Source organism: Pelobates fuscus, chromosome 10 (assembly GCF_036172605.1).
Source record: "Pelobates fuscus isolate aPelFus1 chromosome 10, aPelFus1.pri, whole genome shotgun sequence".
NCBI classification, from domain to species: domain Eukaryota; kingdom Metazoa; phylum Chordata; class Amphibia; order Anura; family Pelobatidae; genus Pelobates; species Pelobates fuscus.
The window spans coordinates 93,589,886-93,603,501 of record NC_086326.1 but is presented as its reverse complement, the minus strand read 5'-3'; the positions used below and the strand labels follow the sequence as shown (position 1 = coordinate 93,603,501).

Here is a 13,616-nt window from a genome sequence, read left to right as displayed (position 1 = left end):
TGCAAGGAAGTTGTTGGTCTAGTCAATATAATTCCTCTTTATTTACCTTACCCTATTCAGTATTGTCTGTTTTGTTTAATTAGTGTTTTTTAGCAAATAGACTCTTCCAAGAATAGCAGTATACAAAGATTGAAAACTGATTCCACTGAGGTTTCATTGTTTCTTTTAGTCTTCCATCCTACTAATTAGATAATATAATCAACTTGTTTGTATTTCACACTAGTACTAAATACCATTGTATATACTCTTTTAAAAAGATTTATATTTTAAAATGTCCAAGTACAAAAAGAAAGAGGCAGACTAAAAGTAAGAATTTACTATTCTAGGATTTACCCCCCTGGAGAAAATATACAAAAATAAGACCAAGTAGGACGGAGCAAAACATTTATTAAACTGTACCTTTTATTAGAAATGCTAAAATAGGTGTCTAGTAGTCACTTTATATGTCAAATACCCATTATTGAATATTCTATTGGGAATACTCTGAAAATCTATAAACGAAATAAATGAACATCTTGAAAGAGCTTCTGAAAAATAGTTCTCTTTGTATTGTAAATTTTAAAGTGGGTACTACCAAATTCTAAGAGAATGGAATTTACTGGGATGAAGTAGTGAAGATCAGTTACTTTTACAAAGACATATAGTATGTAGTACCCTCCAATAATTCCACACACCGGTTAACCCTGAAAATACCGTAGAATACAATATTGTGGATTACCTTAAAATCTAGGATAGTACAAAGGTAACTTAAAGGGACACTTTAGTCACCTGAACAACTTTAGCTTAATGAAGCAGTTTTGGTGTATAGAACATGCCCCTGCAGCCTCACTGCTCAATCCTCTGCCATTTAGGAGTTAAATCCCTTTGTTTATGAACCCTAGTCACACCTCCATGCATGTGACTTGCACAGCCTTCCATAAACACTTCCTGTAAAGAGAGCCCTATTTAGGCTTTCTTTATTGCAAGGTCTGTTTAATTAAGATTTTCTTATCCCCTGCTATGTTAATAGCTAGCTAGACCCTGCAAGAGCTTCCTGTATGTGATTAAAGTTCAATTTAGATATTGAGATTCAATTATTTAAGGTAAATTACATCTGTTTGAAAGTGAAACCAGTTTTTTCTTCTTCATGCAGGCTCTGTCAATCATAGCCAGGGGAGGTGTGGCTAGGGCTGCATAAACAGAAACAATGTGATGTAACTCCTAAATGACAGTGAATTGAGCAGTGAAATTGCAGGGGAATGATCTATACAGTAAAACTGCTTTATTTAGCTAAAGTAATTTAGGTGACTATATAGTGTTCCTTTAAGCCTTCATATACAGAGCAGGAACAATGAAGTGTAATAGTGATGATGGTTAGATGAAAAGTTCTTTAATCACTTCAAATAGAAAAAATAACATGCTTAGTAGGAATATAAGAAAATATTATGCACTCACAAGCACAAATGCCCCTTTGAAGTGGCAAAAGAAGCCCATAAAAGCAGTCTCAGTATAACGTCCACTTTTTCGTTTTGATACTTTTAGAAAGATGTCAGTTCCACTTTAACCTAGTAGTAATACTTCTAGTTCCAATTCTTCATACGGTATACCGTGCATATATTCTCTGTTTCATGTATGTCACTATACGTTACTAAGGCATATCTGAACATGGCTGTTTATGGCACACAGATGCGCTTGAAAAAGCATCGCTGGCACAAGAGGATCTTGAAGACAAGAGACCCACTAATCTTCTCACTGGGCTGGAGGCGTTTCCAGACCATCCCGCTTTATCACATTGAAGATCACAATGGGCGACACAGGCTTCTGAAATATACTCCAGAGCATATGCACTGTGGGGCTACAATATGGGGTGAGTCACGAATATCCTTATTTAAAAGGCAAACAATGTCTCATTAGCACTTATTTTATTAGATTTCCTTATGGGGTTAAAGGAAAATTACAAGAACTATAACTAATAGAGTCCACTTTAGTGCTTATAGTACCATTATTGTCCTGTTCCAGCATAATCTGTCAATTTTGTTTTAATGCAGTTTGATACTTACTTGGGACCTGCTGCGTGCCCGAGCTGTATTCAGTTTTTTTCCAGCAGAATAAGGTAGATTCTGTTATGGGCGTCCATTCATTGGCAAAGAGCATCAGCTGGGCTCTCTCAGCTACTGAATTAGTTAAGAGAGTAGCTGCACAAAACAAACTGATTTTTAGCAGATCCAGCTCTGAGAACACGAAATGCAGCGCAGGTGCCAGGTAGGACCCAAGTAGCTGTCAAACCGTGCTGAAATGGTTTGACAGGATACACTTGGGTGGGACTAAAGTACTCCTGACAGCATAACCACTGCATTGTCGTAGTTATGATTTTGCAGTGTTCATTTTACATTAGAAAGTTTAGTTACATGTAAGAAATATTTTCTTTTTTTTTTCTTTCCAAGATATTTTGAATATGTAACAAATTATTAAGTATTAAGAAATTCAGATTTTTAAAGAAATGTTTTTAAATTGTATTTTGTTGGGAAAATGTAACTGTTAAGATTAGGGACAAGCAACCCTAATGTTTTTGTGAATTCTTAATATTATACACATTGGCATAGACATAAAGACATATAAGGTAAGAGGGCTGTTTACATTCAAGTTGAGTCTGCCTCAATCTTGAGAAACAAAAAAACCCTGTGAATTGTAGTGAGCAATTGCTTTGTGGCGATAAAAAAGTTAGTTATACCCTACAATATGTGGTTAATCAAAGTGCTCTGTAAGCACCCAGGCAGTAACGTTTCTGTGCAGTGGTTATGGAGCTAGGAGTTGTTGTGCTGTCTTTTGGGTTTGAGTAACAGTGATAGGATGTGGGTGCTTGGCTGAGCTGCCTCCATTGCTCACAACTGATCTTCTCTGTCAAAAACGTGGACAGATTGTATGTATACTACAGAAGAAATAAGAAAAGCATAATCTGCATTATCCACATGTTTTGTTAAATGTACACTCCCCACTCCACTGCCCCTGATTTTGTTTTTTTAATCACTGTTTAGTAGATATAATTACATGCCTGCTTTTAATTGCAAGCGCTCCCCTTCTTCCTAAGCCCAGACTTTCTGTGGCAACTGCTGTCTCTTGAGTTTAGCGCCACTGAGCTAAACAAACCAGGAAGTAACAGGACCAGTTGCCTGATTGACAGCCGGGAGATGTAACAAGGTTAATTTATAGAAGTGCCAGTTTCTATTGAAATCTGCATTTATTGTAAAATTAAAAAAGAAGGTACACTCTTCACACATAAAGCACTTCGTGAGCTTAAGTGCGTTAGGGGCCTGGACTATTCCTCTAAACCACTCAAATGGATTTATGAAAAAGACAGGGACTGCACCCAAAGATCCCTTAGTCCAGGGGTAGGCAACCATCGTTGCACATAGAAGGCTTATCAATAAACTGCAATCTTTGAGTTTGGATTCCAATATTGTTGAATGGGTAAGGCAGTGGCTGAGTGACAGGCAACAGAGGGTTGTAGTCAATGGAGTATATTCGAAGCTTGGGCTTGTCACCAGTGGGGTACCTCAGGGATCTGTAATTGGACCCATTCTCTTTAATATTTTTATTAGTGATATTGCAGAAGGTCTTGATGGTAAGGTGTTTTTTTTGTGGATGATACTATGATATGTAACAGGGTTGATGTTCCAGGAGCGATAAGCCAAATGGCAAATGATTTAGGTAAACTAGAAAAATGGTCAGAGTTGTGGCAACTGACATGTAATGTGGATAAGTGCAAGATAATGCATCTTGGACGTAAAAACCGAAGGGCAGAGTACAGAATATTTGATAGAGTCCTAACCTCAACATCTGAGGAAAGGGATTTAGGGGTGATTATTTCTGATGACTTAAAGGTAGGCAGACAATGTAATAGAGCAGCAGGAAATGCTAGCAGAATGCTTAGTTGTATAGGGAGAGGCATTAGCAGTAGAAAGAGGGAAGTGCTCATGCCATTGTACAGAACACTGGTGAGACCTCACTTGGAGTATTGTACACAGTACTGGAGACAGTATCTTCAGAAGGATATTAATACCTTAGAGAGAGTTCAAAGAAGGGCTACTAGACTGGTTCATGGATTGCAGGATAAAACTTACCAGGAAAGGTTAAAGGATCTTAACATGTATAGCTTGGAGGAAAGATGAGACAGGGGGGATATGATAGAAACATTTAAATACATAAAGGGAATCAACACAGTAAAGGAGGAGACTATATTTAAAAGAAGAAAAACTACCACAACAAGAGGTCATAGTCTTAAATTAGAGGGACAAAGGTTTAAAAATAATATCAGGAAGTATTACTTTACTGAGAGGGTAGTGGATGCATGGAATAGCCTTCTAGCTGAAGTGGTAGAGGTTAACACAGTAAAGGAGTTTAAGCATGCGTGGGATAGGCATAAGGCTATCCTAACTATAAGATAAGGCCAGGGACTAATGAAAGTATTTAGAAAACTGGGCAGACTAGATGGGCCGAATGGTTCTTATCTGCCGTCACATTCTATGTTTCTATGTTACTCTAGATGTTGTTGCCTACATCTCCCTTGATCCTTTCCTAGCATTATGGCCATAAGAGCATCATAGGAGATGTAGTCCATAACATCTGGAGTGTTGAAGGATGCCTACCCCGCCTTACACTATAAAAAAACTCTAGAGTCTCTGGTGTTTAGAGGGTTCCTTTAAACATTTCGGTTTGAGCAATTGGTGATACTCCATGAGTTTTTGCAAAACCTGCATCAGTGCCCTTCGCACTGTGGAATTCAAACACTGTTACCTTAATGTATAATGAAGAGCTCAATGTAAGTTTAATTTCTGTTCTGCATCGGATCAGTAATTGAGGCCCCCAGAATTGCAACTCATTCATTACTTTCTTGATACAGTTATCAGAATCTTTGGTTTTCTACAGGTCCAATCACTCCACAAGGAACTGGCTGCCTGGCTGTTCAGTCTGTTAGTGGCACTAAGGTGAGTTATGTGCTCCACTATATGGATCAGTAAACTTCGTTGATATGCTCCTAGCTTAATTGAAATTAATATTTTAAGCATTAGGTGAAAAAAGTAATTTCACATTAAATGTCTAATGTAAAATTTAGTCATTTACTGTTTTGATATGTTAATAATGAAATAGTCCATAAATATAGTGTTTATGTATGTATGTATGTGTGACATTCCAGTATTTGATCAGCGAGGTGGTCACAAATCAAACACTCCATATTTTGTTACATAACATGGGCATTCGAAGCTTGTAAACTTGTGTGTGACTAGTGCTAGCCGCTGTGAAAGTAACATACAGCAACTAGCGGTTTGATTTTGATAATTTTCAATCAAGATACTTTGTACATTAATTTAATATATCCAAATCTATATTTTTCTAGATATATTAACATGATGTAGCATATGGATGCAGAGATGTTAATTTTGTAATCTGGGGTCGTGTTTACGGCTAGGATTTCGGAGACTAAAAAAAAAAATAAACAATTTTTTTTTTTGTACAGTAGGCTTTTTAAGTATGACTAAACTGGATAAAACTCTTAAGCTGATAAATCCAAATCTAATGCTATACCAATTATTTTAATCTAATTACGTGTACTCTTTTAGGCAGATTTCCGGATAGCAGCTACAGGAGTTGTTCTAGATCTGGACAAATCTGTGACTGTAGTGAAAAAGTTGAAGTTAATTGGATATCCCTGCAAAATCTACAAGAATACCTCCTTTATCAAGGTACTGCCGGCCTTTGGTTCCCATTTTTATTTTTATGTGCGGCTTGGTAGTATTTTGTTATATCACTGACTTCATCTCCTGCCATTATGTCCTTGTCATAGGGAATGTTTAGCACTGCCTTGGAAGTGGCCAAATTTGAGGGAGCCTCGGTAAGGACTGTCAGTGGGGTTCGGGGCCAGATTAAGAAGGCCTTGCGGACCCCAGAGGGTGCATTCCGAGCCACTTTTGAGGACAAGCTACTGATGAGTGGTGAGTCAAGATGTCCTGAAAAGCAAGAGCTATAACCCTGTTGTTTATGCCTGTATGACATAATTATAATAATTGTGACCATAACATGCTAATTGTAAGTTTATTTTGAACAGTAAACCAAAAACGAGTACACTTTGTATTCTTTTCTTTCTTCTATTCAGACATTGTTTTCCTGAGATCCTGGTTTCCAGTTACGGTACCTACTTTCTATAACCCAGTAACCTCTCTGCTTAAACCTGTTGGCGAAAAAGAGAACTGGACGGGCATGAAGACGCTCGGGCAATTAAAACACGAGCTTTGTATCCGCCAGAAGCCACAGAAGGATTCTCTTTATAAGGTATTGTATTACTGTTGGTAAAAGTTATTAATTTAGATGACAAACACCAATTTTTATTTATATATGAGGATTAAGTGAAATGCTCTTTATTGTGCATTAAGGTGTACTGAACAAGGTCTAGGCACAGGCAGAATAACGCTGCATATTACCAGAATCCGACTGTGATCAAGTCTGAATTCAGCCTGATCCCATTTGGTTCATTTCCTGATTTAGAAATTAAAGTAAAACCTTTCAGTTATGGAACGTGAAAATGCACTTCCTTCTCCACGCGTTTCTCCCAGGGTTTCCGTAGTGCTAGACCATGTAGTCCCATATGTATGCTCTGTGAACTAGTCTCTGAGCTGTCTTAACAAATATTATATATTTCCTCCATTATAATTTAGGCTACTTCCTTGATATATGCTGGTCAGCTCGACTCTGATGTTATTTTTATTTTGATTACTTGGGATAGTTGATGAACGTTTAGCTATTTTACCCACTAAGCACAGTGTAGAGCAAACGCTTGATAGGTTTGATTCTAAGAGTACAATTGATGAATCTTGCCAGCTGTCCTTAGATGTATATGGTAATTTGCAATTTTGTTAGAGCGAAGGTTATGTGCTGCCCCAGAGACTTATTAAATTTGTTACAGATCCAAGTATACAGGGCTTTAAGTGCCACCCTACAGTATAACTGGTGATTACAATGTGTATTTTATGTCTACCTCTGCAGATAACTAGCTGTAATTAGACTAACACTGCCACCTTGTGGCTACATTGTATATGATTAATTTGTGTTCTATTTGATTAATTCACATACGTACAAAGTTAGGAAGTAACCCCTTATTTGAGAAAGCAAAGGAGGATAATTTACGTAATGTTGATGGGATATTTGTTTTTGCAACACAGAATTGTAAATGATCACGATAGTAACACAAGGCTATACTAATTCTTTTCTAGAATGGGGTGGTGGAGGCAGTTAGTTAGCTGTCATGTTGGCTATACGCTAATGTAACTTACAAAATATCAAGATCATATGAGCTCTGTTTTCTGTTTCTAAAACGGTCCCTATTAGTGACTAAAGTTTCTCAGTAGATTGACTTATTATTAATATTGAAGTATTTCCACCTGGCATCAATCAATAATGTCTCTTCATTGGGTTATGACTAATATTTTATTTCCAAATCTGTTCTAGCCCATCGTACGACAAGTAAGACACTTTAACCCAATTCACATCCCCAAATCTCTACAAAAAGCCTTACCGTTTAAAGCCAAGCCAAAATTTATGGAAAAGAAGGGGAAAGTGACCAGAGACCGTGTACGGCCAGCTGTGATACGTGAACCACATGAGCGAAAGGTGAGTACCATCAGCTTGAAACCACGCCATATTAACTTTTTTTTATTTGATATATTACTATATTGTTTCTGTAGACTTAAAGGTTTATTGCGGTTTTGAGCCATAATAATAATAATACAACTAATAATAATAATTTTTTAAAAAGCCATATTCGCTTTCCTAATTAGTCTGCTGGAGAAGTAGTAATGGGATGGAGAGCTAAGAAGAGGTCATCATTCGCCTGTCTGCTACTTAATACACACTATTTGCTACTTCTAGTTACAAAAAATCCCTGCACAAGCAGCACTCATTCAATCCAGGCACACACACCAGCACTTATTAAACAATACACACAGGATGTTTTCTCACCGCTAGGTCACGCAATGTGCTTTACACGCTGAATTATTAAACACTGATCACTTACCACAATTCATACTGTAAAGGGGATAAACAGGTTAACAATGCAATGGAAAAAGAACGGCAATGTTTTCAGCTGTAGGGTTGAAATGGGTGATGGTGGGGGTATATGGCACCCAGGCCACTTTATTGAGATGATGTGGAATGGGTGCCTGGGTCCCTAAGTGGTTGTTAAAAAATGAAGTTAATCTGTCATGATAGTTTCACTTTAAAGGGTCTTCTATAGTACTTTAGAGTAAAGTTGGATCTCTTTCACAGCAGATGATAGCAGTTATAGGCAAAACTACATAGTGAATTGAAGACAAAATACAGATTACACATGCACCTCACTTAACGTTTAAAGGGAAACTATAGTCACCAGAACCACTACAGTGTAATGTAGTGGTTCTGGTGTCTATAGTATATTCCTGCAGGCTCAGCAATGAAGATGATGCCTTTTTATTACATGTGCAATAGCCTCCCAATATTTTCCTTTGGCTGTGATCTTTGTGATTCGGCCAGCTGCAGACAGGCTTGTGCAGCGATGGAGAAAAGGTAAGTTTAACACCTTTTTTATCCTTAAACCAGGGGCCGGGGAACTAGACTGCTACTCCAGCATTAAAGTGTTGCCTTAAAGCGTTAATTCATTTAGGAACATTGTTTTTCATCCATGGTGTTTTTCATTCTGTAGATTTCAGAACTTCTGTCAGCCTTGGGTACCCTGAACAACTACAAGAAAACAAAAGCAAAGACAAAGCACAAGCAGCAACACAAGGAATTCTTGCAGAAGAAGCAGAAGGAAGAAGAGGAGAAATTAAAAAGACAGAAGGAAGCTAGAAAGAAGCTTTTCCGATCAATAGGGCAGAAAGAGAAGAAAAAGCAAAAATCGAGTCTCAAAGGCAGCAATGAACAAGATTGATAAACATACGTTTACAAACACTGCATGCAGACATAACGATGGTTGCCCTCTTACCCCATTGGTCATGTGTACTGTAGTTTCATACTATATGGTGTACAGTCTTGTATATTAATAATCAAATATCTTTTTATAATTTGATATATGGGATATTTGTAAATTCAGAATCCCGAAAGTGGAAGCATTCCTCCATAAATTCAGAGGAGAAAAAGAACTTTTAACGTGAAACGATATGGAATTATTTAGGTTAACAGATTGCATAGTGATGATCATATTTATAGGTTGATTAATTCACAAAAATAAAAGTCTTACTTGAGTGGATATATCTATTTGTTAAACTCTCCAGATATGTATGTACAGCTCTTTCATTAAAAATATAAACAAACGTACTATCCTTAACCACAGAATGTTTTTTTTTTTATATATTGGTTATGTAATTACATACATGATTTATAAAATAATTTATTGGTAGATTCCAAGCACCATAACCAATGCAGCATGCTGTAGTGGGTATACTGTCAGAAGTGCCCTGGCACCCACCATTGTAAGTAAACGGTATTAGAATAATTTGACCTGGGAAGGGCAAACTGGTAATCTGCCTAGTGTCCTGTGGAATATTTATCCTTCTCATCATATAGTGTATTAACCTTTTCCCGACGTCAGGGTATGCAAAGGTGAGCTTTAGCGCGGTTAGGCGGCATAGCACGCACTAATGATTTGGCCCTCCCTCCAGCCCAAATACCATCTGCACCAGTCTGGTTCGGGAGACCTACCCCACAACCCAGGCAGTCCACCTGCAGCCAATCTAGAGAATTTAATTTACAAGCGCTATATTTAACCCTGTAACTTTCCAAAACACCATACAGCATGTACATAGGGGTACTGTTATACTCGTGAGATATTGCTGGACACAAATAGTTTCAGAGCAGTAAACCGTATAATGACACTGATATCCGTGAATGTGCATTTTTTCAGTGAAAAATGCAAAATACAAATATGAACACTAACTTTGGTCTGGCTACTAAAAAAGACTGGACATATCCCATTTTGAATATCGTGGGTTGCAAAAGTGTGCGATGATGGGGTAATTTTCATCCTGGGCTCCAATATGGTCTCAAAGACAACATAGACCCAGCAAACCAATCTGCTAAATTCAAATGTGCAATATTTACAAAAAGGTAGACCTAGGTAGAGAAGAGGAACCTCCTCATCCCCACACTTGGTCGACCCAATAGGAGACCCCTCCCTTCGGTAATGCTTCACGATAAAACTTAACGTTTATTGTAATTTATCAAAATAAAATATATATGTGTAAACACCAACAAAATGAAAAGTGAAAAAAAGTGGGTAAGAAAAAAGTATAAAATAATAATGGGGAGAGCCACAAAAATAACTGTGGGTGTGGACCATAATCTATATTATATATATTTAGTCCTCCCAAAAACACCCCAGATAAAATTCCAGCAAGTAGGCTCAATAGCCAGATAGGGTGAGATATAGAGAGGGGAGCTCAAAAATAGGTATAAAAACCTGGTGCACTTGGTAACAATATTAGAAACAAATTGTATCAAGTGCACATAATTGCTCAGTTGCTCTTAAATCCCTGTGTTGTGGGATCAAGTACACATTGTTGCTCAGTTGCTTCTTTAGTCCCTATGTTGTGGGATGTTAAACTAAATCGTGTTGCCACTAGAAAGCAATAGAGCTAAATGAGCAGACCCAGCTGAATGATCAAGCTGGAGCTTGATCATTCAAATGTGTAAAAACTGAAATGGGCAGTCTCTTTATTTGAACTTGTAACTTTTCAAAACACTATTAAACCTGATCATGGGGGGGGCATCCATTGTACTTGTGGTACATCACAACATACTATGTGTATTTTATTGCAGTAAAAGCTGTCCGTATTATGACATCCACAATTAAAATGCCATGCAGAACTTGGGAAATAACATTTCTTAATTTCTCAACCTTTTTTTTTTTTTTTTTTTTAGGTTTTATTCATATAAAATAATGTTTCATTTTGAAATGTATGATGTGAAATGAAAAACCAATTTCACCGGAACAAAATGATCTGTAAGTGTGGGTGTTAATATGAAAAAGGTAAATTATGGCTGAACAGACATGTAGCTTAAATTCTAGGTTTTGTTTTGCTTTAAAACTTGGACAATTTCTCCATCCTTTAGGGGTTAAAATGGTCTAGTCCTTTGTGTTTATTTTTAATTCTGTTTTCTAATTATGGGCAGAATAAAAAAAAAAAAAAATTACGATTTCATGTTTATCTCACAGTGCAGAGCTGGGAGGTTCTCTGCGAATCACATACTGGCTGTTGACATCACATTTAATCCGAAACTAGGACCAAGGAGGTGATATAATTTCAATATGGCTACCTCCACACTGACTGATCTTAAAGTGGTCATTCTCACTAAACTTTACTATAGCTTGGTTATAGATTCAAATCATATTTATTTGCATGAGTGCAGTTTGCTCACCATTTAGCTTTAGTTTAGATTAGATAAGAGAATAAAGAAACATTTTATTATTACTGTACATGCAAAAGTGCAATTAAGTGACTTCCAAATAATGAAACCATAAAATTTTATACGCATGTTTTTATATATATATAATTTGTTATTTTATTATTTATAAAGCGACAGCAAATTCCATAGAGCTGTACAATGGGCAGAATAATAGACACGTAATTGTAACCAGACAAGTTGGACACAGGAACAGAGGGGGTTGAGGGCCCTGCTCCGTGAGCTTACATGCTAGAGGGAGTGGGGTATAGTGACACAAAGGGTAAACGTGGCTGTAGAAAAGTAGGTTGCTACTGAGGGCTTAGTAGGTTTTTTTCGACAGTTGCAGGAGAGGAATCGGTGTGTGGGGAAGGAAAGCTGTTAACCGTTTAATTGATACGCTTTCATGAAGAGTTTTCAGTGATTTTTTTTTAAGGAATGGAGACTGGATGAAAGTCTAATGGAGAAGGGAGTTCCATAGGAAAGGTGCTGCCCTGGAGAAGTCTTGAAGGTGAGCATCCGAGGTGGGAGTACGGACAGAGGAAAGACGTAGGTCTTCGGGAGAGCACAAGGGCCTTGACGGGACATCCTTGTGTATTAGGAAGCATAGATAGGTTGGAGCAGCATTATGTAGAGACTTGTAAGCAATCACCAGAGTCCTACATTGAGGGACAGGACTGATGTAGGGACTGACAGAGTGGGGGGAGTGTGGGCAGATAGGAAGATGAGCCGCGCCGCCACAATCATAGATTGCAACGGTGCAAGCTGGGAACATGTAAGACCACTGAGAAGGGGATTACAGTAGTCAAGGCGAGCGAGAACAACGGCATGGACCAGCACTTTAGCTGCGTTCGGCGTTAAATAGGGGCAGATGCACGCTATGTTTTTGAGATGGAAGCGGTAGGAGGACATAAGGGGTGAAGGAGAGGTCGGAGTCAAAGAGAACAGCGAGCTTGCGAGGTAGAGGTGATAGTAGCGCCGTTGACTTGGAGGGAGAGAGACACGGGAGCAGCAACACTTGAGGGAGGAAAGACCAGAAGTTCTGTTTTGGACAGGTTGAGTTTAACCCCTTAAGGACCAAACTTCTGGAATAAAAGGGAATCATGACATGTCACACATGTCATGTGTCCTTAAGGGGTTAAGAAAGTGAGTAGCCATCCGGTTGGAAATTTAATTGAGGCAGTCATAGGCACGAGTCCAGATAGGCGGAGAGAGATCAGGAGAGGACAGGTAGATTTGCGTGTCATCCACATAGAAATGATAATGGTGCCAAAGGAGCTGATGAATTTACCAAGGGAGTCAGTATAGATCGAGAACAGTAAGGGACCAAGAACAGAACAGAGGGGAACACTAACAGACAGAGGTTGGGGAGAAGAGGCAGAGCCAGATAAAGAAACACTGAAAGAGCACTGGGAGAGGTAGGAGGAGCACCAAGAGAGAGCGGTATCCCATAGACCAAGATTACTGAGAATGAGAATAAGCTGTTGATGATCAACAGTATCAAAAGCAGCAGAAAGGTCAAGGAGAATTAGGATAGAATAATGACTGTGAGATTTAGCAGTGATAAAACCGTTGGATACTTTGGTCACAGCTGTTTTGACAGAGTGCCAAGCTTGGAATCCAGACTGAAGTGGATCAAGCAGAGAGTTGGATTCAAGGATGTCTGTCAATCTCGCATATACAACTCTCTCAAGGATCTTGGAGGCAAATGGCAGTAGCGAGATAGGACGGTAGTTGGATGAGGAGTTGGGGTCAAGGTTGGGCTTTTTTGAAATCGGGGTTACGGTTGCATGTTTGAAGGGTGAAGAAATGTACCCGAAAAAAGGGAGAGATTGTAAGTTTGAGTGAGAGGGAGAGCCAGAGAAGGAGACATAGTGCAAATAAGAAATGAGTGAATAGGATCGTGGGAACAGGTGGTGGGGCGGGAGGACCAGAGCAGAGCAGCAACCTCTTCTGCTGCAACGCATGCGTATGAGCCTAGAACAGCGAAGGGAGTGAGGTTGGGTGAAGTATTGGCAGGGGAGGGAGATAGATAAGTGATCTCTTTCCTGATTGTTAAAATCTTCTCAGGGAAGTGAGTTGCCAAGTTTCTGGTGGACAAGGTGGTAGGAGGGGGAGCAACAGGGTGAAGAAGAGCATCGAAAGTGTGAAATAGGCATTTGGCTTTGCAG

General features: G+C 38.5%; 1 protein-coding gene across 1 annotated transcript in view; it reads left to right on the top strand.

Moving 5' to 3' along the window:
* BMS1 (BMS1 ribosome biogenesis factor) overlaps positions 1 to 9,345 on the top strand; it is a 32,248-nt gene extending 22,903 nt beyond the window's left edge. The window contains exons 17-23 of the mRNA XM_063434107.1: positions 1,666 to 1,846; positions 4,906 to 4,964; positions 5,598 to 5,720; positions 5,822 to 5,969; positions 6,131 to 6,306; positions 7,480 to 7,641; positions 8,708 to 9,345. Of these exons, the coding sequence (XP_063290177.1) occupies positions 1,666 to 1,846; positions 4,906 to 4,964; positions 5,598 to 5,720; positions 5,822 to 5,969; positions 6,131 to 6,306; positions 7,480 to 7,641; positions 8,708 to 8,935 (1,077 nt within the window). The 3' untranslated portion in view covers positions 8,936 to 9,345. The remainder of the gene's footprint in view (positions 1 to 1,665; positions 1,847 to 4,905; positions 4,965 to 5,597; positions 5,721 to 5,821; positions 5,970 to 6,130; positions 6,307 to 7,479; positions 7,642 to 8,707) is intronic.
* Positions 9,346 to 13,616: the final 4,271 nt, after the last annotated feature.